Source organism: Pezoporus wallicus, unplaced genomic scaffold, assembly GCF_028554395.1.
Source record: "Pezoporus wallicus isolate ANWC-B61680 ecotype Strahan unplaced genomic scaffold, APGP_CSIRO_Pwel_v1 scaffold_7107, whole genome shotgun sequence".
NCBI classification, from domain to species: domain Eukaryota; kingdom Metazoa; phylum Chordata; class Aves; order Psittaciformes; family Psittacidae; genus Pezoporus; species Pezoporus wallicus.
This window is the reverse complement of record NW_026642114.1, coordinates 129249-155683: the sequence shown is the minus strand read 5'-3', so window position 1 is coordinate 155683 and position 26435 is coordinate 129249. Positions and strand designations below refer to the sequence as shown.

Below are 26435 nucleotides of genomic sequence, written 5' to 3'. Positions count from 1 at the left end.
TGTGAAGGGCATCTTTCTTACTCTTTCAGAGCAGTGTTTGTAGCTGGTTAATATGTATGTTTTTTTCTTAGTTAATCAATGCCTGGAGAAATGGTATAATCTAATCCAAACAAAACTTTCTGGTGCCAGTGGCCACTCTGGTGGTTGAGTAGCCAAAGCCTGCTTTCTGAACACTTTTCTTCCACTTTCCAGCAGTATTTTAATGTTGTGGCCTAACACTTACAAACCACCACGTAATGCAAATGCTTTTAGAATTAATGGCGACTTGTATGTTCTTGAGAGAGGAGTGTGTATTGTTCAGGAACTGGGATTACCAGAGTTCAAGAATTAAGCAAAATATTTTAAATATGATTTAATTTTAAATATGTTTTGTTCTATACTATTCCAGCTTTTTGAACCAGCTTTGTGACAGCTTCATCCATGGTTATATTTAGATCCTCAAAGTGCATATAAATATTAGAATAATATCCAAAACAAACCATCAAGACAAAGTTATTAAGGAGCCTCCAGCAGGGGAGGATTTTATTGTATTGCATTAAGTAAAAGAAATGGCTTGCTTTTTGTCTTTTTTGAATATTTATAGAGGCTAGTGCTTCCCAAGTTAAGCACATGAGCCACAATTTCTCTGTGCTTTTAGCAGTCGTTACCAATCCAAGTAGGATGTTGCAAAGGAGATGGTTAGTAGGAGCCATCTGCTGTGCATTTCCCTTTTGTCCTGAGCAGGCACATGTAAGCCGGCATCCCTATGCTGTAAGAAAAAGTAGTTGCAATATGCACATATATGCAACAATTTTGCTGTGTTTCTATGTTGCTCTAGCTTTCTGTGCTAGAATCAGAAGTAACTGTTACTGCTAAATTCTGTTCCTCAGGAACTGGTTTAATTTGAGTTTCTTCAGTATAACTCTTTTCCTCTGCTTCCCTTAGTGCCCAACAAAGAAGCAGTCAGGTTAACAAAAGTGCAGTGGGAAATCAGGTAGGCACCTAACAGAGAATGGACAATAGCATGTGCAAGTTAATCCAAGCTGTTTGGTTTTCTTGGCTGTGTTAATTTGTTGTATCATTCACCTTTTCTGCTTCAAACATAAAATACATCATCAAATCACTGCCTTGTTTTACTGAATTTTTCAGAGCCACCTGACTTTCATTGTTACCATTGTTTATTGTTTAATATTTCTGCTGCTGCTCACACCGCTGGTTAGTGTCTCCCCTCCCATGCCATTTAGTGCATTGTATCTTTCATGTTACACATCAATGTATTTTGTCATTAACTGCAAATTTCTGAATTTCAGAATCCAAAATGCTGGTGAGTACTTGCTTGTGTGTGCCTTCTGATGGTCATTTTACTCGTTCTTACATGTTCATAGCTTAATAGCAGTGAAGGGGCAATTCATCAAGCAAAAGTGAATTTGCCTTCAGCTCTTCTGAAAACTTTCAGTTGACTTCACAAAGATTTTGGCTATGTATCATAGGCCTTTCTCAAAGTAAACAAAGAATAACTGGTGGATTGTTTCTGATTAATTATTATTTATTCATTAATGAAATTATTTCTTTTTATCATATAAGAATATGGGGTTGATTCTGCAGCATGTTAAGTGCTTCTGAGCTTTGCTTCTTTCTTTGCTTTTATGTGGGCCAGCAGTGCTCAGTACTTCACAGGATCAGTCCTCTTTTTTTTATATGAGATGAAAATAATGAAAATGTTACAACCTCGGTTTCTGCTCACTTTGAGGGTTTTGCAAAGTCTTAAACAGAAATTAAATGCTATGGAATTACTGCATACTTTAAAAGGAGCTAACAAATTCTAGGAAAAATAAGACAATGACATTTTGTATAAATAATTACTGGTATTGAACATCTTCCTGATGTTTTCATGTGCAATTTGGTCAAACAATGCTCAGGAGGTCAAAGGTCAAGGTTTTCAAATATGACCCCATAATTTGGATCCCTCAGGTGGTAAACCTGATGTTGCTGCTGTAGATGATAGTTCTAGCATTTTTTGAAAATGTACTCAGCTTTTTGGGGGATAGAAATCCAACATCTTCCTTCCACCAAGAAATTGCTAGTTATTTTTGAGATGTTATTCTAAATAATCCATCGGCTTCTTGGATTTGGTGGTCCTCCACAGCCTGACCAGCATGACTGGCATTTTTGATGTAATGTATGGTTTGGACTCAAATGAAAAAAGTTGAAGGGTCTAAACACTGAAAGGACTTCAAAGACAAGTCTCTCCCCTCTGAGGAGAGATTTCCCTCTTATCTAGCTCTGCCGGAACACGTGTCAAACACAACAACCGTCATCACTCTGGAGTGTCCCATAAAAGGAAAATCAACTAATTATCAGTGTCTTTAAAAATACACAAATAAAATTAATGATTTTTTAATTAAGTGAATGTTCTCTCTCTACAGAAGTGGAGAAAAAGCTTGGCATTTTAAATGTTGAAACTTGATTATTTATGGCATAATGGACTTTGCTGAACCTTTTATTTTAAAGATAACAAACAGATGTTTGAAAGTTAATTGTTTGGAGTTGAAAAGAATGAGAAAATGTTTCTGAAATAAAACTTCATTTCTGCAATTTGCTATTTCAGGGAACCAATCTACCGCCTTCAAGGCAAATTGTACGAGCTAAGTTCTGTAAGCTTTATTGTTGCTTTTCCATTTAGCTTCTCAGAGGGCAAAGTTTGTCTCTAACTCATTGGTTTGGTGAATACTTGGTACCTAACTATTTAATGTTAAACTGTCTTGTCTGTAACACTTCCTCAACAAAGTGTAATTGCAGTTCATCACTTAACTGCTACTAACTTGCTGTTACAAGTATGAACTAATATAACTTAAAATGTTGTAGAAAACTTTGAATTAATTTAATATTTTTATAATGTACTGAGCTTCTCAAACTAAACCAACTAATTCCGTTTTTTATATAACTGGAAAGAAGTTTTTGTCTGATGTGTGTGCCTCTATTCATAGTAAACCTCTTTTTGAAAGGTAGGCAAATAAGTTTCTGGTAACCAAAAGAAAACATTACCTCTTGCGTAAATGAACGTGCTATTTGTCGGTACAGGTACTGATGTTATTGTTTATGTAAAGGAATTGCTTCTGATAGAATAAGTGAGTTTATTAATAAACTTAGGAATATATAAAGCCCTTTTAGCATTCTTTTCAAAGCATCAGCAGGATCAATATGTCATGGATGGACTCTTTTCTAACCCTTCCACTTCATGAGTAAATAAATATGTGAATGCCTTTAATATTACTAATTAGAATTAATTGTCTAAACAGTAGTTAATTTTATAACAAGTTACTTTTGGTTTACTGATGGTTAGGTGGAAGAGGTAAATCTCTATCATGTTCATTCTGTAGTAATATCTATGATGAAAACATAATTTTCCAGTTATCAATCACCACATTATGTTAGTTATAACTTCAAACAAACTTAAACTAGACTTATGTTCAATACAGGAAACAGGACAAGGCAGCACTGATTTCAGTAGCACTTGAATTTAATCTCTTGGGAGATCAAGATCATTATTTTTCCAAAATAGTGGGATGCTCATTTACAATCAACTGCTTTCCTTTTTTTGTAGCTTGCCTTAAACTAGAATGATGCAGATAACCATTCACTGTTTCTGTGTCTCAGAAATCAGATGAGTGCAATATTGCGTTTTTTGGAAGAAGTGTAATGCCAGTTCCTCTTAGCATGTTCTTGCTTCTCTTTTGTCTACTAATATCACCTCACACTTAATCTTTGGCCTTTTTTGTTTGTGTTTTCTTTGCTACCGCCTGAGGTTTTGACTTGACTCCACAAAGTTTCTTTTTAAGCCACAGGTTAGTCTGTCTTCTAATTTGCTTGAAATAATCAGTGTAATGCTTGTTTTTACACATCATGCTAGCAAGATCTGGTTCCTGAAAGCTGACACTCTTAACTATATTTTGTGTGTTGAGATTTATTTTGATGACTGAAATTGTGTTTAAAGCTCCCCATCATGATAAACTTTTGAAGATGAAGGTGTCATTGCTCCATGTGCCCAATCGATACTCTGTGTGAGAATGCAAGATACTCAAAATACAAAGAAATGTATAAAATTTATATGAAATTCTGTTTTGTGTTTTATTTCTGTGGTAAAATCTGAAGTAGCCCCTGAAGTTGGAGAAGGGGCTTAATCTGAATTAAGAGTTTCAAGTCACTGTCCAAGTTACTTGGAGATTTGGATTTGAAGTCTTTGATCTGGTCTTCTACAATGTTACACCGGCAATCTGATTCACTTGTTCTGGACACAAGTAGCATTCAGACCCCATCAGTTGGCCTAAACTGTAGTGCTAATAACTTTTTCCTTAGTAACCCTTGTCCTTTTTTTCTTTTTAATCCTGCTTTGTAGCGTACTTTACTGCTTCTTCAGATACACTTAGATCCTGGTATTTTGCATGACCCAGGAAAATTATATAAACAGAATATTTTTATTTATTCTTTTTAGCAAGTAGGTGGAAATGGAAACTTGTGCCTTGGTCATGAGAAATAATGAGAAGGCTGTTCTGTTAAGAAATGACAGTGTTTCTGTAAAAGAGGTGGTGCCTGCAGACAACCATGTGATGGTAAACTTTGAAATATCCTTGAATGAGACATGCTGCTGTTGAATTTTCACCTTACCAAGATTCAAAATGGCCTTTAACTATACTTATATTTTAGGTTAAGATTCTTTCATGATTGACTTGATCACCTTAATCTTTGCTTAACTACATTTGGAAGCTTGTTTCAGTTTTTCACTACCAAGTGCTTTGCTTCAGTAAAGACTTTGTTTTTCTTTAAAGTAAACATGTTTTTAGGAATTAAGCCTCTGCTGTCATTTTTTAAGTTATGCAATATAGTGTGGAGTGATATTTGGGGGAGGCAATATCACAAAATCTCAGTTGTGCTCATTATTGGAACAGATCTGATCAATTTACATTCTGACCTTTGGCAAATTACAGTGAAGTAGTGTATTAGGATTCCATTCTAATCTGTTGTTCCTTTTTAGCCTATGAAGCGCGAGAATCTTAATAAATGAACCCAGAGAACCACTGGCTTCTGAGGAAGCCTCGTAGTTTGTGCATTTTTTTGTTCTCTCAATGTGCTTACTATTTGCTAACGCATATTGCTATGACAGTGATTAGAAGACTGAGTAATGCTGGGAGTTGTGTGTTCAAAATTATTTCTATGGAGTTATGTAACGCAACTTTAATAGAGAGTTTTGTTAGCTCAACAAATGCTGTTGCTTGTATTATGGAAGTAGCTAGTCTCCTGATTTTCACACTTACAGTTCTGTCTGTCCAGTTAATTTCACTTATCTCTTTCTTTTCTTGAAATCATCTTTCAAATACTTCTTTTAATTTGATTCTCTAATGTATTTCTTTTATAAATACCTATTTGGAATGGAATTAATAAGTCTTGCAAGAATACATAAAACGTACTTACTGTGTCAAATCCTGGTTTCCTGTTTATACGTGAAGTGGCGGAGAATAGGAACAACAGATATGATTTGGGTCTTGTGCAGCTGAACTATCAGAATATGACTTCCTTCTGGCTTGTTCATGTGCATTCGTACCCTCTAAGTTTCATTTTTTCAGACACCCAGATTAGGTATCAGGACCCTGAAGGAAGGAACTGTGTCATCTCTTGTTTATCCTGTACATGGAGTCCAGCTACCGGTCAGAATATTGTCTTCAGTAGCTTCTGGCAATGCTTATATATTTCATTTTCTGACATGCACAACTCATGTTGATAATATCCGGTTTGCACAGAGTGACATTTAGAAATATGATAGAAAATATTGAAATGGATCTCTTCAGTCCAAACCAACCAGAATATGAACTAGTGAAAACAATAATGAAACACACTATTTACTGAGATTATTTTTCAAACTAAAGTGCTATACAACATAGCTAACACAATAGTTAAAAAAACCCAACCAACAAAAAAAAAACAAAAAAAACCCAACAAAACAACCACCCTCATCAGAATTTTTTTTAATTTCAGAAGTCTCTTAGAAAATCTTTGCTTATTGCTCATGGAAGTTCATTTTTTCTAAAATATAGCTTGAGTTATCTGAGAAGTTGGCTGGTGTCTTAGTTGTAATTTACCTTCTCCAGAAAAGAAAACTGTGTTGCTTAATCTCACTTTGTTTGCACTTAAACCTTGATTTGACATCTCCCTCCCTCCTGACCCCAACACTGGTACTGAGTATTCTGAAAGTGTAATTTTTTGTAGTTAAAAAAATGTGCTTGGGAAACAGGAACAATTAAATTAAAAGAACAGGAGGCTTAACATAATAAGTCCATCTTCTCTCTCTTCATGTCCCCTGGAACTGCTTCCAGTTTTTTTTGATAACTGAAATCTGTTGTAGTGTCCAGGATATTTTAGAAAACATAGTACCCTGTTTTCCCAGGAGGTGTAGATAAACAGGCTAGAAATTTGCACATAAACCCCAAGATGTCACTATATCTTGTTTATATATTAGATATCATATGTATCTATATATATTTTAACATATTAATATAATACATGATATAATTTATTATAGCTAATAATATTAATATATACTATGTAATGTATTAATCTATTATATAATTACACTATATATTGTATTTTATATCCACTATATATTATATACATATTTATATTTTGTCTTTATATATTACTATAAACTATAGTTTGGTGCCCTGCTTTTCATGCAGTGTTGTGTGGGAATGACAGCTGGTTCTAATCCTCAGCACACAGGATTTTTGAGGAAACAACTGGCAAATTCCTTTCTTTACAAGACAGTGACCAATGTTTGTATCAGCAAGTTGGTTTGTTTCTGTCTACACCCAACAATGATTATGTATCTATGGGGAGATGCATTGACTGGAGCAAGACAGTATTTTGGAGCTATGCAACTAATGCAGATCCTACATGAGTAGTGTTAAAAGTTTCATTACTTTTTAAATGGTTTATATAGTTTAGATTTTTAAAACCATGGCTTGGTCTGTTCTGAGACCTCTGCCACAAATGCATTCCTCTCAAACTGAGGAAATTTGATTCTTACTAACATGCTACAAAACCTTTGGTGTAATGGTGAGGGAGAGCACTGGATGGAATAAGCAAAATGTGCTACTTCTATTCCCTTTTAATTGCTCATCACCTGCAAGGTGCTAGAACGTGCTACTCAGGTGTTTCTTACTGGTTTGCTTCTAGAAACCACCTCTTCATCCCCGCTGTGATATACCTGTCTTCAAATTTTTTCACCCTCTGTAAGATGTGTGTCCAAACCAATTTCAGTAGTGTGCTGGCTCTGCTGCCAGTTCTTCCTGTATGTGATGTGCTTTATAAGGAAGCATATTCACATTCACAGTGTTTTCAATTGCAGAGAGCATGGTTCAACAGCATGCTCTTGCACAGCACAGCCTCTTATTTCAGTTTCTTTATACCATGGGAACAAACACCTTTGTACATTTGCTGTGAAGTATTTTGTTTGCTGTACAAATATAGCTCACCTTGTTGTGGAGCTAAGTTTAAGTGGTTGTGGAATTTCAATTTCCTTGTTTTTTTGGTTTTTGTTTTTTTCCTAAAATCTCTTACATTTGTATTTGTGTAGTTGGTGCAGGGAAAAAAAAAAAGACATTAATGTGGTTCCACAACTTGTTTTGTGGCAGCTGCCTGAAGGCCAGTACGCTGGCTATATGTGCATGTTGCTTGTTTCCTGTTAAAAGTATACTTCAATAAACACCATAAAATAAAATGAGGTTTTGATGTGTAATCAAGTTCATGTCAGTATGTTTCCCTCAACTTGCACTCAAACAAGCATTCCATGTCTATGTGTACTCAATAATGTCCTCTCTCCAGTTCCCTCTTCCTCCCCTGTGATGAACGTGAATATCGGAAATAATGACAAACTTCTGTAGAAACTTTTGTGGTACAGGCTATTGCATTCACTCTGCCTGTACTGTATCTTCAAGTCTCTCTATGGGAGTTCTGTTAAGTTCTTTCGTAGTTTACTGACTCTTCAGAACCCAATCAATGCTTTCTTAGCGATTTTCTTACAGGCAGAAAACCTGTAGACTGTTTTTGGATCTTCAGTGGTTTTCTTACATTGCTGGCCTGGTTAGTAGTGAATGGGTAAAACACGATCATCTTATTTGAAATTAAATTGGTGCTCTTGGATTATGTGTATTGCCAATAATTTTATCAGCTTTTCAGTTGCAACTCTTCATCTCTTTCTTTGGTTTAGTTGTCAGGTATAACTTAGTCCCTTGCTCTCTGCGATACCAAAGCTAGTTTTTCTTTTTGAGGAGCTCACATGAATGTGCATGCTGAATAGCAGTGAGTCATGATTCTGAAACTCTTATAGATGACGAGGAATAGATATTGAGCAATGATTTTTCTCTGCTTGGTTGTTGATACTGGAGTAACTAGACTTGTAAAATCTTAAGAGAGGAAGGTCATAGTCTTGCATATTTCTCTAAAGGCAAGAGGAAATTCATGTTTGATCACACAAGTTCATGCTGTGGGACTTGCTGAGGGAATTCTGAAGGGCTTCTTTGGCCACTTCTCTCCATCTTAATGCTTCATAGGCAAGTAAAGGATGTAGCTGTGGGGAGAAACAGGATGGGTGAGGTTCCCTGCATCTGTGTGTTTGGGAGCATTCTGTTGTTTTGCTCAGAGTATAATAGGAAAGCAAGCTTGCTTTCTCATAATTATATTGGAAAACAATAAATGTTCCAATAAAATTGAAAGCTTCTGTATGATCCATAGACCAGTTTTCATGACCATTCTCTCTTCTTCACCTCTGGAGTTGTCTCATTACTCTTAAGTTCTCTTTTATTCCTCTTTCTCTTTGTATGATGTAGCCTCCAGGCTTTAGTATGTATAGGTATGCTGTTCCATCTGTTTTTTCATCTTTGACTTGTATCTGTTTTACAAGGTTCTGCTTTACCCATTTCCCCCCTGATTTTTATTGCCACCTTAATTTTAGATTTTTTTCTTCTTTTCCTCTTCTACCTTATGAGAGAAAAACAGCTCTCATATACCTCTTAACAATTTCTATCTTAATTTCAAATTACCTTTAGTAGACCTCTCCAGTTTGTCACATGATTCACCACTTCTGAAAATTCCCAGTGCATCCCAGAAGCCACTCACTTTGCCAGAATCTAGGTGCTTTTTCTAGTATCCAACTTTACAAATGAACTTAACAATTGGACTAGAACAGACTAGTCATATATGTACTCGGATGGACTTTTACAATGTGTTATTATACAGCAAATAAATATCTTCAAGTTTACAAGATCCTTAATGCACACGTACTTGCTGTAGGTAGAACACAATAATACTTAAGCTTCTCTTTTTTTCCCAAGCTTTTGACTGCAAACACTATATTCACTTGAACGTTGTTTTTTGGTTGGTTATATTTTTGTTGAATGATGGGAACCTGCAAAAACTCTTGAATTTGCCAGAGACTGAAAAAATCACTTGTTCTTAGCAAGTATTTATTTAGTGAACGCAACTGCAGAATTATGTCGAGTAATGAACTAAACTTGTGCCTGACTGCACCTCTGCGCAGGTCATCCGAAAAGGCTGGCTGACCATCAACAATATCGGCATCATGAAAGGAGGATCCAAGGAATACTGGTTCGTTCTAACTGCAGAAAGCTTGTCCTGGTATAAAGATGACGAGGTAAGCAATGAAGAACTTTTTTCTTTGGGCGGGGCAATATTCAGTCTTCTGAGATCACCTTAAAATAAAAGCTTGTACAGACTTCAATGGAAAGAATGTTTTAAGGCTTTACCTGAGTCCTTTAAATTTTCTGGGTTTCATTCATGGAAAATGAACCCAAGACTTCTGTTGAAATGTTGATAAGAAATACAGAGTACTATATGGGGTGCTTTTGTTTGTTTTTTTTTGTTTTAATTTTTTCCACACATTGGTTTTGGGATGAGGAGAGAAGGCAGCCTATTTTAGAATGTTCTGGTTATCGTCCTATACCTGTTTGGACTGCACTTGCACATCTACCGTATGTTGATCATGAATTGTCTAGGTAAAGTTACTTCTAAGTATAACTAGAGCAATTGAATTAATGACAGGTGTTCTCTGGCCTTGTATTCTAAGAGGATGAAAAGCCTGTGTGTTGTGTTCTATAGTTGGTTGGTATGGATTTTCAAATTTGAAAAAATACACCTTGGTAAGAAATGTTGCTGCTGATCAGTTGCTCACTTTATTGAATATGTTGGTACGCAGTTTGTCTGTTTTCTTTAATAATTTTTTCCCACAATGTTGGTAATGATATGCTCTATCCAAAACCCAGTCTTGTTAAATTTTGAAGGTTAAAATGGAGCAATAGGATTATTACGTGTGCTACACTGTCAACTGTAGAATAAAGATCTTGTGGTTTGGGTTTTGTTTTGTTTTGTTTTTTCAGTTTTTTTTTTTTTTATTTTTTATTTTTGTGTCAGAGACGTAGCCCTGTTTTTCTAAATTAAATGTGTTCAGCAAAAATTTAGTGATTTTTCCTAGGGTGAACCAGTTTGTTGGATAAAAGAGAAGAGGCACAGGTAAAGAAATTTTTAGATGAGCTCTAAAAATTTTAGATGATCTTTCCATCTTATTCTAAGTAATAATCAAACAATGGCTTGCCTCAGCAAAACAGGGAGTTAGGTGATGGGGACTGTGCACAAAATTTATATTCTGTTTAAATTAACCTAGTGTTTTATTGCAGTGGATTTTCTAGAACCGCTAGGGAGAGGTCCCACAATGCATGTACATAAGCCAGAACTCTGCTGAGTCTGTGAATCCAGAATGTGGTTGCTCTTTTTTCTGATTCTCCTCCCCATCCCTTGGGGTGGGGTAGGGGAATGAGTGAGTGGCTTCCTGATACTTAGTTGCCAGCTGGGGTTAAACCACAATGGTCCAACTTCACATGGGTAGCTATTCAGTAATAGTGCTGATGGTGGAAACTGGGTTGGTTAGTAGTGTTTATTTTTACCTGGGTTGATTATCATTTTGGGATAGACCTTCAGATAGAGAGACAAACCAGGCCAATCTCAAAGATTTTTCCCCTTGCCCTTTTATTTAGTTTTTAAATGGATTCACATGTATTTACTGTGACAGGAAAATGAGTGCATGTCAGAGAGGAGCAACTAAGTGTCAGGAGGAAAAGTTTTATTCTCAGATTAATGAAATAAAACTTGAACTATTTTATTACAATGACACAAAAAAATAATAAAAAATAAATGCAAAGGTGCGTTTATGGGTTTGAAAACTTGAAGATGTTGTTTTTCTGTGATCTGTCTTGAAGCTACTAGAACTTCTTAGATTAGGTACAGGTGACTGTTACTGTAAGAAGTGACATGGTGAGAATAAAACCCGTTGCCATGTTCTTTCTCAAGCAATTGGAGATGCATCCAAGATACACTGTGGCAATTTTTAAAGTAGTCTTGGTATTGCTTTTTTTGAGTCTGATCTTTGTTTAGTGTGAAATATAGCAATTCCTGCAAATAATTAGAGAATGTCTTCTGTTATGCAAATTTAAAAATAGTTTGTTTTGACAGTGTGCTAGGGAGAGTCACTTGGGAATGTCAGAATAGTACACGGAGGGAGATGGCCACTGTCTGATTCAGTGATTTCCATATGCATATTTAAAAATAATGTCTCTTAATTGCCAAAGAGTTGTGTTTAAAGAGTCAAAAAAATGCAAGTAGGTCATTCAGGCCAATATGGCAGATCACTCAGGAATTTCTTAGAGTGATAATAGTGTAGTACTATTCCATGCTTTGCTGATGGAAGAAGTTCCTCCTTAAATACAGATTTGCTGCATAATTTGACTATTCTGCCCTGGGAAAGATGTCACAAAGTTATTTTGGATTTTTTTATTTTTTTTATTTTTTTTTTACTTGCTACTGAACCTTTCTCAGTAGGACTTAAAAAATTAGTAAAATCTGGTTTCTGAAGAAGGTCAAAGCCACAGCTCAATCGTTAGGTTAGTCAAAAGATGACTTGTTTCAGAAACAGAACTACTAGCTTTGGAAATAAAGAAGCAAATATTTGATCTCCTGGCTGAATTCCATTTTTTACAATTACATTTCATCTCTCATAAATGTTCTCCTCACTTTCAGATTGGTTTGATAGTTGTCACATCCTGTCTCAGATGATTATTGAAATGGCTGCATGCTGGTATATTTCCAGCCTGGTAAGATACGTAGTCTTCAGTGATGTGTGAAGTGATATCCATGTTTATGTCTCTGGACTGTGCCCGGGCCCAGCTCGGCTGTGCATGCTGTGAGGTCGTAGGAAGTTCAGATTCCTTGTGCCTCCCACTTGAGCTGGTCACTTCTGCAGTCCTTGCACAGCAGCAAGATCCTGTCCATTGCGGCTGGGAAGACGCTGAAAGTCAGGTCTCAGCTTTGTTCTCTTGCCACAGGGAAGAGTTCTCCCCCCCCCCCCCCGGGCCTCTACCCCTGAGTAAGAAATGTTGTAGCAGTTTGTGTACCAGGGAGCTGTGACAATTGCTTTACAAACCTGCACTGCTTGCTAGGACCTCTAGGGCTGTGTACTCCTCCGGCGTAAACTGAGCCCATTTTCTATGATCTGGAGTTCACTCTGAGGTGAAGATCACCATCTGAATGCAAGTGGTTGTTTGCTAGTGCCATTGGAAGGATGTAAATGATTTCCTTTATTTTTTGAGCTGCAGCTTTTATAAGTGATGAATCCGCAGTGGAATGCATTTTGAAGCAAGTTAGTTTGGCAAAAGTTTTCAAACTTTGTTGTATGATATCAGTATTACCAAAAAAAAAGGACTGGTTTCTTGACGTGGTTTTGTTGCTGCTCAAACGTACAACAGGATTTTATTCCTGATAGATGGGAATCAGTGCCTAAGAATGGTTTTTAGTCTTGTAATTGCTGAAATAATCAAGTCTGGTTTTGAGCACTGTGGTTAAAGCAGTTGCCCTATCAATTGTAGTGAATACTATTCTAGATTAGAATAGTAATTAGTTTCTGAAGTTGCCTGCAGTTGCTTGTGGTCATAAGTTTGCTTCTTGACTAGTACCATGACTTTTTGCTTTTCTGCTTGCTTAAAATGAAGCAAGAAAAATTGTGCACCACTTTGAGGCTGCTGTAAATAAGTGCAAGATTAGCACATTTGTTGATTCTCACAAATACAGATTTCTTTTATAGAGTATTCCATGTAATGCTGGAAAAAGTATTGCAAGGCATAGCTACACACACAAAAGACCTTAGCATTTTAGCTCTCAGTTGTACTGTTTTTTTAAGTAGCACAAAACACTGGAAGCTTTTTTGCTAAGGTTCATTTGCGAGTCAACCTGCAAATAGGAAGTTAGTGAATTAGCCACTCCACATTAGGATGAAATGGACTTTGGGAATGTGGAACACCCTACTAGCTTGTGAATGAAAAAGCTCTTTATTGTAAATGAAAAGATGTCATTTGTGAAGTGGTGTAGCATACACCACCAGGACACGGTCAGAGAATGTGATTTTATTATTCCTTTCAAAGCATCCAGAGATTTCACTGGGTAAATTATTGGTGAGCAAAGGATGCCAAGCTGGACTCTAGGATAAGAACTTCTAAAAATATGAAGTTTACATTTGGAAAAATCCCCTTAATCTTATTTCCAACTAATATATTTCCATTCTGTTTCAGTAGGAAAAGATAGTGTTGTCAACATCCAGTGATAGATGCAGTTTGTATTATAATTTCACAGTCTATTCCCCATTGTAAAATTCTGTGTGATTTGGAGGGAGATATGAAAGTAACTGAGGAAATGAGAGAGTGGAAATGGGAGAAGTTCCTCAAAAGTCTGCCATATTATGTATGTTTACAGAATTAACTTGCCACACAAAAAGCTGCTCTCTGCTTCTGTGGCTAGTAGGAATGTTAGTGATTTTTATACATATAATAATCTAATAATGCAAGTTGCTTAAGTTATGCCTGAGAAGTAAATGGGAGGATGAAACATACAATGGTGCTGCAAAGCTGCGTATAAATAAAACTTACTGTTAGTGAGTTAATGAGACAACTAGGAAAAGAGTACTATAGGAAGCACAGTAAAAATTTCAGCAGTGGGTTTTATTGTATTTTATAGGCAGTGTTGGTTTGACTCTAGGTGGGTTGCAGTACGCGGCTTGGTTACTGACCGGCCGTCTGAGATCCAGAGTGACTCTTGGCTGGAGCTGTTGGTGAAGATGCTCTGGTGTGTCAGAGCGGGTTCCCACTGGCGGCTGTCCCTCAGGCTGGGTTGTCATGCGACTGCCTGTCTGTGCCTGCTGTACAGGTGAGAGGATGTTCTGCACAGCAAGTGTAGACAGGCAGACACATGACAACTCCGTCCAGCCAGTCCCTTGGAGCCATCACCGCTGGTGTGCAACAGTTTGTACCGTTCCAGTTTGGGGGGTTTGGTTGGGGGGGAGCACACATAACAGAATTAAACTTTAAAACATTGGGAGCTGCAGAACAAGAACAGAACTTGATTTTATTCAGAAAAGAATAATTTCGGTACATCAATTAGCATTGTGCTGACATGTATTAGGGATGTGATTTCAACAGACTGATCACACTGAACATTTGGAAATCAAAAAGGATTGAATCCATAGTTTATTTTATATGCAATTGATACAGGGTTTTCCCTGCATATTGTACTCACATAGTAATTTAACCAGATGTTTTTACTCTTCTTGGAAGCACAGAAATACTGAAGTTCAAGATAAAGGATATGTTTGTATAGAACATATTTTCTAGAAGCAGATAAGTACAATAATCTGTCATGTTAAAAATAAAAATCTTTCTGTATAAATGAAGACAACCACTCGCACATTAACCCTGTTAAAGGGGATGTGCTGGAAAGAAAACTGGTTGCATTTTATATCAATTTTACTAATATGTGAGAGCTATACACCTATGATATTTCTTTGTTATTTTGCTTTGCATGTTATTTAAATATAGCTTTCTCTCAAGTTCTGTACTTAGTAAGAAAACAAAATAACTTTGTTGAACTTCAGTATGTTCAGTTAAACACAGACTATGCTATGGATCAGAAGCATAGCAATAGCATGATTTCACATCACAAAGTGTGCTACTTTGCTAAACTTTCCTGCGTATAAAATACAGTGACTTAAATCGCTGTTGCTCGCTAGTGCCACCATAGGCAAGCAAGGAGCCTGTGCTTTCAAACCCTTCTCAAACATATCCCATACATAGCAGGAAAACATTTCCAGCCTGAAAACTGATTATAAAAGGGATGAATTTACCAAAAGGCTAAAGGTTAGGGTAGTGTTAAGGTTTTAAATTAGGCTAATACTAAATTAATATGCAATTATTCAGGTGTTCTAGCTCTAGTTATTATTTTGCCAAAAGATGTATTTTAGCTAATATACAAGTTGAAGTGTTCCAATTCAGGCTGTGCATTATATGAATAAAATTTTCCATAAACTTAACAAGGTGGAATAAGGTATCTTATAAAAAAATTAATCAAGTACAAAGCATGACTAGCTAATTTAGATATGTAAAATTAATTCAAAGACATTAAATAGTCTGACTTTATGCTTACTTAGATTTTTGTAGCTCCAAGTAAAATTTCAATGTATAGTATTGTATCAGCAAATGTTAAGTTGGTATGCCTTCCTACATGCTTGGCCATTTTAAAGAAAAACACAAGTGGCAAATTAGAAATACTTTAAAGATAAATATAAACCACCACTTGATTTATAGATTTCATCAAATTTAACTGCTGTATTTAGTTGTCAAAGAAATGGAAGATCTTTAATCTGAGAGAAAGATCTTAGTTTTGTGTTGTAGCTCCTTCTTGAAATAGCAAAGAATCTTGCAGTAAAATTAATTGATCATCTATAGAATAAAAGGATTGGAAGAACAAAAATATGCTTTTTAATTAATAGGTTTTTTATAAACAACCATCAGGAAAGTTGTACTGGTAGTAAAAGTTGTGAGTGGAAAGACTGTGCCGTCTTTCTAGTAACTGCACAGAAGAAGAATTCATCAAAGAATCAGGAACGAAATTTACATCTTGAACTAAGTCAAATTTATTTTGCCTCGGGTTAATTCATTGGGTACTGGTTATGCCTAGATATCTCCACTTGATTCTTACTTAAAAACTGATATTCTTTGAAACTGTAGCTGATATGCTAAAAGGGCTTAACAATTTTGTGTGCTGTATCTGGTTGATTCATTGAATCAGTAAAGGACTCGAGAATGTTTTAGAATACTCATAACAAAAAAAATAATCACATGATTGCAAATATTATTTTTACAGAAACCTATATAAAGGATCTGACTTTAAATATTGGTAGCTTGGCAATTGAGTTGAGAATTGTATTCTCTCCAACTGTGATCAGGACTTTTTATTTAAGGGCAGGTTGTTATTTTTAGACACTGTTTTGCAATGCAACGTAAAATGCAGTACAGAAGTACAGTAGCATTATTCAGGAAAGTTTCATTCTTAACTGTGGCATTTCCTGTTGTTTTGTACCCATAATATTATTTCAATTAGGTAGGGTTGAGGTTTTGGGGGTTGTTTTTTTTTTGTTGTTGTTGTTTTATTTTATTTTATTTTTTAGATAAAGTACAGTAGAGAAAGCAAAGCCTTGTACAATTAAAGTTAGGCTTTTGATCAAAATTTATTATTTAAAAAACCTCAATGCACTATGATTTAGGTTTTTCTATTTTCTAATTTGCTTTACAGATTTTGATTAAAAGAATATAATAATTTAACATTCTATTTAGAAGTTTGGAAAATTTATGCAAGTATTTTGCTATTTTGGTTATATTTTCTATATAACAATGATCCTTGGGTGGTCTGCAGAAATGCCTGTGGATACACAGTGCTAGGACAGGAAGGGGGGGAAGGAGCGTGGAGAGGACAGCAGTGACTTTTAGTCTTCTGAAAATACAGATGCGTTAAATAGCACTGGTAACAGTAAGAGAAGACAACATGCATCTTAATGACAAGGCAGAAAAATGTCAAATTACATGTTTGGTTTTTTTTAATAACTAGGGTTTTTTTCACATTTGTTGAATGCTTATTTGATCTACATTTATTTCTGTAAAGTTAGTGACTTTCCCTCACTCCTCTTTGCTTTTTCCCTTTTTTTAAAAAAAATATATAAAAAAATTAAAGGAATAAATAGAAAATATTTGAAATACTTTATTCCTCTTCCCTATTTAATTTTGAGTGTACTGAAAAAGATTACACTTCTTAAAGATGAAAGAAAGCCTGTCACATTGAAACAGCTATTTAAATTCTCATAATGGCTTTAATTTGCTTTACTTGATTTTGTGCTTTTTATGGTAAAACGAACTGTATCATTTAGTTCATACAGCAGGTTTAAGCACTGCTATTGTCCTGGTTTTGCAGTATTATCACCATGATTTAGTAATTATTGTTTCTTGGTATATTTTTTTTAGTAATTTCAAAAGTAATGTTTGGCTTTTTTTTTTTTTAATCTTGAAATTTGGATACAGCTATTCTGTTTGTTGACATGCATATTTAAAACATTTTATAACTTCAGAAGTCTTTTCTATATTATTATGATAAACTAGAACTTATTTCTACTGAAACAGCACTGTTTAAAGAACCACAGAATCACTAATTCACTTTGAAAATGTTTTGATTACTGAGCTGAAATAGATAGACTTCCTTATTCATGCCTAACAATACAGGCTTTCTTTCCATATCTGTTGCTTTGCACACTGCATTCCCCCTCTTCCCCCCCCCTTTCCAAGCCCCATGCCAAGGGGGCCTCCTAGATCTCAGCCTTGCAGTCTAAAAATGTAACTTCGAAGAGTCATGAGTGTATGGGAGGGGAATCACTTCCTAAATCCAGAAAGGTCATTTAAAATAAAGATTAATGCAAATAGTGGACTAGAGATAAGAGAAACACTAGTTCCATATGTTTTCATTGTCCTTGCTTATTTAGCAAAAGCTAATGCAGGCTCTCTTCAACAGTATTTTCACTGAGAGCCTATTATTGACTGGATAACAATACTTCCTTTCTTAATTTCTAGATCAGAATTAAAAAAATAGTAGATATGCAAGTAAGCACTAGATAGAAAAAAATATTTGCAAATGATCATATTCCCCTTAAAAGCATAACTGAGCAAGTTTCTTTAATAAGATTTGAAAACATTTTTCTACTTTAGATTTGCTATGCCTAAACCAGCAATCATACTTAAAGAGAAATTGAGAAATATTAATACGAGTTTGAATTTGATTCAATTCTTTTAACTTCTTCCTGTCTCTTCAGATCTTCTGTTAATAACTACATTTAACTGTGTGCTGTAACTCCCCTTTAGAATGAGAATAAAAATTCCGTCTACTCATAGTATAATAAACTAAAACCCACTAATTGAATCCAATACAATAATCCAAGAACAATAATCTTCCATGAAATAAAGGAAGTGAGGGTGGATAACCTGTGTGTACACTGAAAAAGTATTCTTTTAGTTAAAAAACATAAGCTTTGATGGGAGGCAGAGAGAAATGACAGAACTAGTTCTTGCATTGTAAGCTTTAAGACAACCAGTATAGGGACAGTCACCCTAATGCTACGCAGCCATCTCGCCCCAATAGGACTTCTATTGATTATTGAAGGAGCAATGAAAAAGGTAATATACATATATTTAAAAAAAATAATACAGCATTCGAGGCTGTCTAAAATATAACCTTCATTCTACAAGATTGGGTGTTTATAATACTAATGGCTGCATATTTATGCTAATTCTGTTGTACTATATCTATTCAAAGCCTTCCCGGCAATAATGAGCACCATATAGGTGGGATTTTTTTTTTTTAGTTGCCAGTAGTTTGTTACTGGTGTTAACTTTAGGGGAGCTGAATCTGAAGTTCGGCTGGTATCAAATTGCAACCCAGACTTTTTGTATTATTTTGTCCATGGGGATTTCATTCAGCCTGAGGGTTTTTTTCCCCTACCAGGACAGCTGGAAATTCACCAAAGCAAACTTCTGCATTCGTTTACAAATTCCTTTTTTATCAGTGGGATTCAGGACAAAGTAACTTATCATTTTGAATGTTAAAAGAAATATCAGCAATTCGAAGTATACACAAGAGCATCAACAATTGGTGCTGATCACTTATTTGCACTGACCAGTCAGGTATTGGGATGGAAAGCTGTTTGTTCCATTTTATTTATTTATTGGGTTTGTTGTTTTTTTGTTTTTTTATTTTTATTTTTTTTATTTTTTTTCCATCACATCCTGAACTTTCAGCGATAATTTTTCCTGACAATCAAAGATTTTGTATTCTATGCAGCAGAAGCCTAGCATGGAGTAGTCATAGTTTTCCTATGGTTTCCCTCCCAGTTTTCATCAACACATATAGTATAGGTTACTTGCAAAGAATTTTCAGTTGCATATAAAAATCTATGTACAGTTCTCCCAAAGGTGATAAGAATGTATTTTACAATATTTTAAAATAATATTCATGCATTCTTTTCTATTATTTTATTACTTTAAAATGAAATAATTTCTTAAAATTGATCTTCAGATCATAGTTCACAACAGGAGCTATTCAGAATACATACATCTAGCAAGCTTTTTCTGCATTAAAAAATATATATTCTTTAAATACTAATAATTATTGCTACAAGTAAAAAAAAGTATTAAATTTACCTTTTTAGTTTGTGGGGGAAAAAAAGCTTTATTTTAAATTAAAACAAAAAAAAAAGAAAAAAGAAATAACGGACTTTAAGTCTACTCTTGTACACTTCTCTAGGTAGTATAACTCTAGGCAGTATACCTCTCTCATTTCTTGCATAGGTTTTAGTAAACCATCAGAGCTCCATCTTTCTTGCTGTGATGACTGGAGGAAGGGGGGGAGGGGAGTCACCTAGGTTCGCCAGGTCATAGGCCAGGTGTTCTTCCAAAGTAGGCCTTACCAGAATGTCTTCCCCGCTTTATTCTGAAGTCCTCCTTTTTCACAGTGTCCCTTAGCGTTTCTTATTCCCTAGTGTGCAAAACCTGTGAAGAAAAATACTGTATATGAGATCTGAAAGGAGCAATAACTGTCTTCTCCTTGGCAATAGCAACTTGCGTCCCCAATAGTCCATGCCGCTGCTTTCCCTTGCCCAGTCTAACCAATGTGCAGACTACTGTACAACAGCATTGTCCTGAACAGGTAGTCTGAACACTGGGGCGACGGAGCAGGATCTCCGGACGCGTCTATTTATTTATTTTAAATCCTCTTTTAGTCTCAGGGAAAAACTGCCTTCCTGCATCACGGGTTGTGCTCGGCTCTCCCTCACACTCTGCAGCACTCACTGAAACACACTGAAGTGCTGTGATTTCCAGTCTTGACGTGGCACATTTGCAGCAGACTGGGGATCTGGCAATGAATTTAGGACCAGGAAAAGGGGGAGGGCTGGGCCTGAGAGTCCATATATGGGATGATGTCACCCTGGGGAGGTTTGGGTATGCACTGTGCCGCTGGTGAGACCGCTAGAATTGCCTGCTCTCAGACATGGGTCTGTGTATAAAATGGTACCAGATGTTTTAGTGTAATGTTAAGCAGTCATTTCATCTTCAGGCCAGATTTTTTTCTTCAACTGGGCAGGAAGTGGGCCCCAGTATGGAAAAGCTGTAAAAAGTCAAGATGTACAGTTTCACTGCAGCCAACAGAGAGCGAGTTAATGTAGACACAGAATTTGCTGTTTTGTGAACGCTGAAAAAATGAATTTATAAAAAGGATTCTGCTCGGGAAGCTAATGCAATAACCCAGTGCTTATTTTCTTTCTTTTTACTGACTCTAGTTATGCTTTTCTATTTTGGCATTTCAGACCAAGAAAAGGGCAAATAGGTTCATTTTTTCTTGGAACTGTCAGCGGCATGCAGGCTGCCGAGACTTGAACAGTAATTAGAGTTACTTCCTGAAAGTGAAGCCCCCATGAAAAGTCTGGAGAAATGTTCTTTGTCATAGCCTCTACATGAGTAATTAGTTCCACATGTGGCCTTCCTATTTCCCTTCAGCTATTTTGGCTGGCTGGTTGAATACTTTGCTATAGCTCAAGACTTAAAGAAGCTTTAAAGTTTTCGTTTCAAGCATCCACTGTGAAAATAGCTGTTTCTGGTGTCGTAATAAATTGCTTCTGGTAGATCAGTGCTATTAGGCCTGGCATTGTTTTTCACTGGTAGCCCTGCTGGTCCCATTTTTCTTTTAATGGTGGTTGGTGGAATTATTCTGTTAAATTTTATCTTTGATGTTTACCAGATCTATTGAATTTTGCCAAGTATGACTTTACCGTAAATTTTAAGGTATTCTCCTCACAGGCAACTGTCCTTGTTCTTCTGTAAAATTTTCTTTGTGAATCTTGAATCTAAGTATTTTACTTGTAGGTTGGTTTTTGTTTGCTTGGGTTTTTTTGTTTGTTTGCTTGGGTTTTTCTAAAATCTGCCTTAGCCCATGGTCTAAAACAACAGCTAACGTATCACATTAGCTTTCTGAAGTCAAACCTGTGTGTAGGTCTGTAAATACATTGCATGGAATTGTTGCCAGTAGCTCTTTATCTGCCTAGAAATCTTAAGCAAATGTCAGTATTGGGATTATATTCTGGAAGGTAGATCTACACCAGCTTCCTGACAGGGCTGTGTGCTGTGAGCTCTGGTGTCCTAAATAACTTCTCCATGATTTGATTCTTCCTAGATGAGTGCAGATTCTCTGAGAGCCATACCTCCTAGAGGAAGGCACAGGGCAGGTTGCAGAACTCTAATTTCAGGGAGAATGACTTCAATAAACTTGGATGCCGGGGAAGCTGGAATCACAGTCTCAGGCCAATGAAAAAGAAAAGTGACCTTCTGGCTGCTTTGTGGTGGTTGCAGTCCATGCACTGTGTGTCTGTTTCAGATTGTGCATCCGATTCTACTGTTTGGAGCTAGCTACCAGGAGCTAGCGTGTGTCCAAGCTGTGGTGGGGTTTCTTTTTCAATTAGCAAAGTTAGAGGTTTGAAGAAGCTATAGAAAGAGGTTTAATGTGCAGAGTGTTTGGCTTTCTTAGAAAGAGCAGCACCACATCAGTGTGCAAGAGAATGTGGGTTGGTGAGCAAGAGCTTTTGGAGATACAGCTGTTATAATGGAGAAAGAAAGTAGTGGAGAAAGTATCCACACCATGGATAAAGCAGGAGGGTTCCTCATCTGCATTTCACTGCATGTGTAGGAGCTGGCTTTTTTTAATTATATTCCCACTTGGCACTTCCTTGTGGAAGAAGAGTACAATTTTGGAAAGACTGAGCAGTGAGAGATTTTTGTGAGTGAGACCCTCAGTATATTGGGTCAGCTTTTGCCCAGTGAGGAACCATCAGAGATTAATTGCTGTATGTGCCAAAAAGAGCAGGAAATCAAGTTATCAAGAGAAGACAGTGTTCCAGGGATCCCCTTTACATACCAGCAGAAGGGGAGGTAGGTTGAATGGAAAGACGGCAATGTGTTAATGAGCCAAGCAGCCTTAGGTGCTGAGGGAAGTGAAGTTATGAATGTTGCTGTCGAGTGCAGCGGTGTTAGTATGTGAATTTTTCCCTGAGATGGTTAAATAAAACCAGAATAGCTCACCACGTTGCGGCCTGGAAATTCATTCCCTGTACATTTTGTTTCCTGGCAAAAGCAGAGCTTCAGATGAATGGAGTACAAAACCAGGGCCTTTAGGTTGTTCTGGGTGCCCAGAACGATGCTAAAGCTTTGTTGGGGAGAGCCTCTAATATAGCACAAAGCTATTAAGGCCTCTTATGTACATTTTCTTTCTTTCCTAAGGGCTGCTCAGCTAGTTAGGTGCGTCTGTGTTAGGCATTTAGACCCAATCCCTCCTTTTCCACTTGATCTCTTATATGAAAAACCAGTACCAAAAAGCAGTTGACATTTCTATTCCTTCTGATACCAAGTTCAGACTATACATGAAACATTGGAAATCTTCCACTAAATAGCTCCCCATCTATACTTTAGGTTTTAAAACTGCTTCTGGTCAACTTCCAAGGCTCTCATTTAGCTGTTGAATGCCAGGCTTTTTCATGGTTGCAGTAATCTTGACTCAGAGTCCATATCAGTAATAAATTGTTACCCAGAGCTCATCCTAACTGTCTTCCGAAGGTGGCGATAAACTTTTATTTTTCATGAGTTTATCATCATGCTGACATTTCTGTCATGCCTGTGAACTCCGCCCAATGATTAAATTATTTTCCATAAGCCTAAAATATTGTTTTTTATTTTTTTTTAACTTTGAAAACTAGGACTTTGAAAAGTCCTATTTCTTCATTAATGCTTTATTTGGAGGGCTACCTCCAAATAGTGAAAAAGAAAATAGCTATATTTCTGCTAGATTAGTTTTTTGTTGTTGTTTTGTTTTGTTTTCCCTGGCAGACAGCAGTGTAGTGCCAGGTCGCTCTTCATAGTGAACAGGGTGAGCATCTTTGAAGCAGTCATGAAGTGTTTGGCTAGGACAGGAGCTATATGCTTCTTTGTGGTTTGTAAAACATTCCAGACTGCATTTACACTAGTGGAGTGGCAGAATTGTTGCTCATGTGCAATTTTTACATTAAGGTTACTGAAAAAAGTGTCTAGACAATTATAAATTTTGTATCTCTTTTTTTCAAAAGCTCTACATGCAATCCAGGGAATGACAGAACAGTAAGCAGGATGTCTGCAGCTGATAAATGTGTTGAAATAGTAACAGACAATTGAATATAGTTATTTTTTTAAATTCTGGAAGTGAAAGTTATCTGCCATGATTTTTCCTAGCGGTTTTTGTGTATCCAGCAGTTAACCTTTTCCAGCATTCAGTAAGCTAAATAATGATTTAAGAGGAATAGAAACAAGTAGGCATATGGGTAACAGTACAGATAGGCTGGGATTGCCATCATAGCAAAAACCCCATGCAAAACTACCTTCAGGGTCTGATTTTGTAGCTGGGGGAACAAAGCAAGAGGGGAATTAAATGCCAACAAGTGTAAACAAATGCAAAGGAGTAGTCTGAATCTGCAGAAATCCCCTGAGTTACACTGTGAAATTGTGTTCATTTTTATCCAGAATGCTTGGGGTATGGATGCAAGAAAGAAGTAAAGGATAATGTGGGCAGAGAAGAGGTGAGGGTGAAGGAAGCATCAACATGTGAGGTGAGAGTATCTGATACTTGCTTTTATAGTTGGTCACCTTCCTGTTAATCAGTATCACTGGTGGTTGGGCAAGATCTAATGCAGTCATGCAATCCTGTTGTTTCTTGGTACTCCACTGCAATCTGACTAATTTTTTGTTTTAATAATAGAAAAAAAGTTTGCCTCTAAGCAATTTTGTCACTTCTGGCCAATGCATGTAGGAATGTTCTATGCTAGTTAAATAGCTGTGCCCACTGTTACAAGAACACATGATGAAGTCTGGTGCTCATTTTGAGCTTGTACCATCATCCTCATCTATTGTAAAGTTGTTAATGATTTCTGAAAAAAATACGGGGCTGACAGCAGTTTATCAATGCTAACTGAAGCTCCCCTTTGGTAGGAACCCTTTGGTATGAAGGGTATATGACTGCTAAGAACCATATCTATGTGCTGAACAGTTTTCCAAGCAGTCTGGCCTCAATATTGCAGGCAGTGATTTGCTCTTTCATAAATTACTTTTGTACAGCTCTCTATGTGCTAGATAATGTTCCAGCCAAATGCCCTTCAGTTGTGTAGTTCCTGAAAATATAATGGACAGGTGAAAACTATAGCCTCTGAACACTGTGTTCCCTGTTGCCAGTCCTTTTTCCATCCCCTAACCCTTTTTCACTTGCCCCCCTCTCACCTTCTTTCCCTCCTCATCAGACATATAACTTGGATGCTTTAGTATATTTACTCTTCCATCTACTCTGCAGCTTCTCTCTCCCTAATTCCACTTTTCTACCTTGCACATGTGCTTTGCCTCACACTTTGTTAAGTTTGCAGGAGAGACGTGAATGGAGAGAAAGCAGAGCTGGAATGGGTCAATCCAGCTATTTTGGGCATCTGTCAGAGTTGAAATTCATTAACTAAGTTTAGGAGCCTGTGTTTCCTTTGTCTTCATTGAGCAAGGGACAACTCAGTGCCTGAGATGTATTCCTATAGTTAGTCAGTGCTGATTTTTGTCCCTGCAGGTGTGAGCAGGAGGTTCAGTAACCATGACACTTTTTCTTACCTCTTTAGCAGTCTGGTTGTTTTCATCCTGGTTGTAATGTGTGCATCACTTTGTGTTCTGTATCGTTCAGGTTTTTTTATTGCCTCTCTAGCCGATGGTCAAAGTTTACTATGATCAAATGTATAATTTGAAATATTGGAAAATACAGGCAACTTTGCTCACTGTGTATTTTCCAGCTTAATTTTTTTTGTATACACTCATGCATGTATTTGAACATCTGAACTGATTTTTGGGTGGTAAATTGTTTTTGGGGAGTCATGTATGCTCAGCTCAGTGGTAACAAATGACTATAATGACTGTCAATGTTTAGACTGCATATAAGTTTTTTTTACTCCTGCTGAAACAAACAGCTGCCCTGTTGAATTATTGTGGCCTAATGGGAGGTATCCTCTCTGCCTGTCATGTTTTTCTTCAGGAAAAGGACAGGATATGGAATAGCTTTGACATTTCCTTAGTCATTGCTTACTCATACATAACACACAATTAGTGGAGATGCAAAATTAGCTGAGCTAAGTTAATCTTCAGAGTGGTGGTGAAGAGCATGATATCCCCTCGATTAACACTGTCTTCTTTCTTGACTGATGTGATTTCCTCTGACTTTGTTTTAGCCCTGAAGCATATTAGTGTTAAGCTTTTGGACCCTTTATAAAACCCAGATATGCAGCTGAATCAAGTGCTCTTTTTCCACACTCAGACTTAAAGGATTCAGGCAGGTTACCACATAACTGGAAGATCACTGCTTCTGTCATAGATGTGGCTTCTGCTACAAAATGACTGTAGCATTCAGTAAAGCAAAATAACTGAACAGTAAAGGGGATGAAGCATTTGAGTGCAGGAGAATGTTCTTTACTGCTTAACAAAAGCAAAGATCTATATAATGGATAAACTTGCAGTGTTTTTTATTTCTTTTTTCATTCCTTTCTGAAAACAAGAAAAAAAGAAGCCTTTGAAAGGAGAACAGTCTGGGTGACCAAAAAAGTGTATATTTTATAAAATTTTCTTGTTAAAAATCTTGTATCTTGTTGGGTTTAAACTGCTGATTTTGTCTAATTAGAACTTGGGGTTTGATTTACCCCTCAAATATACTTTTATGAACATGCTTTCCTCTACCGAACTGAGAGACAGTTTGTTGTTACTTTAGTGGTTTTTTTTTTCTGGCAAATTTTTTGTTGCAGCTATTTCTATATTTCAGTAATATAATACACTCTGGGGGCAGATCTTGGAGATCTTTGACTCTAATGAACACCAGTCACGTGAGAGCAA

The 26435-nt window shown here is 36.5% G+C and overlaps 1 protein-coding gene across 5 annotated transcripts in view; it reads left to right on the top strand.

Moving 5' to 3' along the window:
• DNM3 (dynamin 3) overlaps window positions 1-26435 on the top strand; it is a 180383-nt gene that overhangs the window by 44377 nt on the left and 109571 nt on the right. For 2 of the 5 annotated variants that reach the window (XM_057427464.1, XM_057427461.1), the window contains exons 13-15: window positions 925-973; window positions 2588-2617; window positions 9569-9682. In XM_057427464.1, the coding sequence (XP_057283447.1) occupies window positions 925-973; window positions 2588-2617; window positions 9569-9682 (193 nt within the window). Of the gene's footprint in view, window positions 1-924; window positions 974-2587; window positions 2634-3806; window positions 3825-9568; window positions 9683-26435 lie in introns of all 5 variants that reach the window. The other 3 variants (XM_057427465.1, XM_057427467.1, XM_057427466.1) reach the window with 3 other exon arrangements.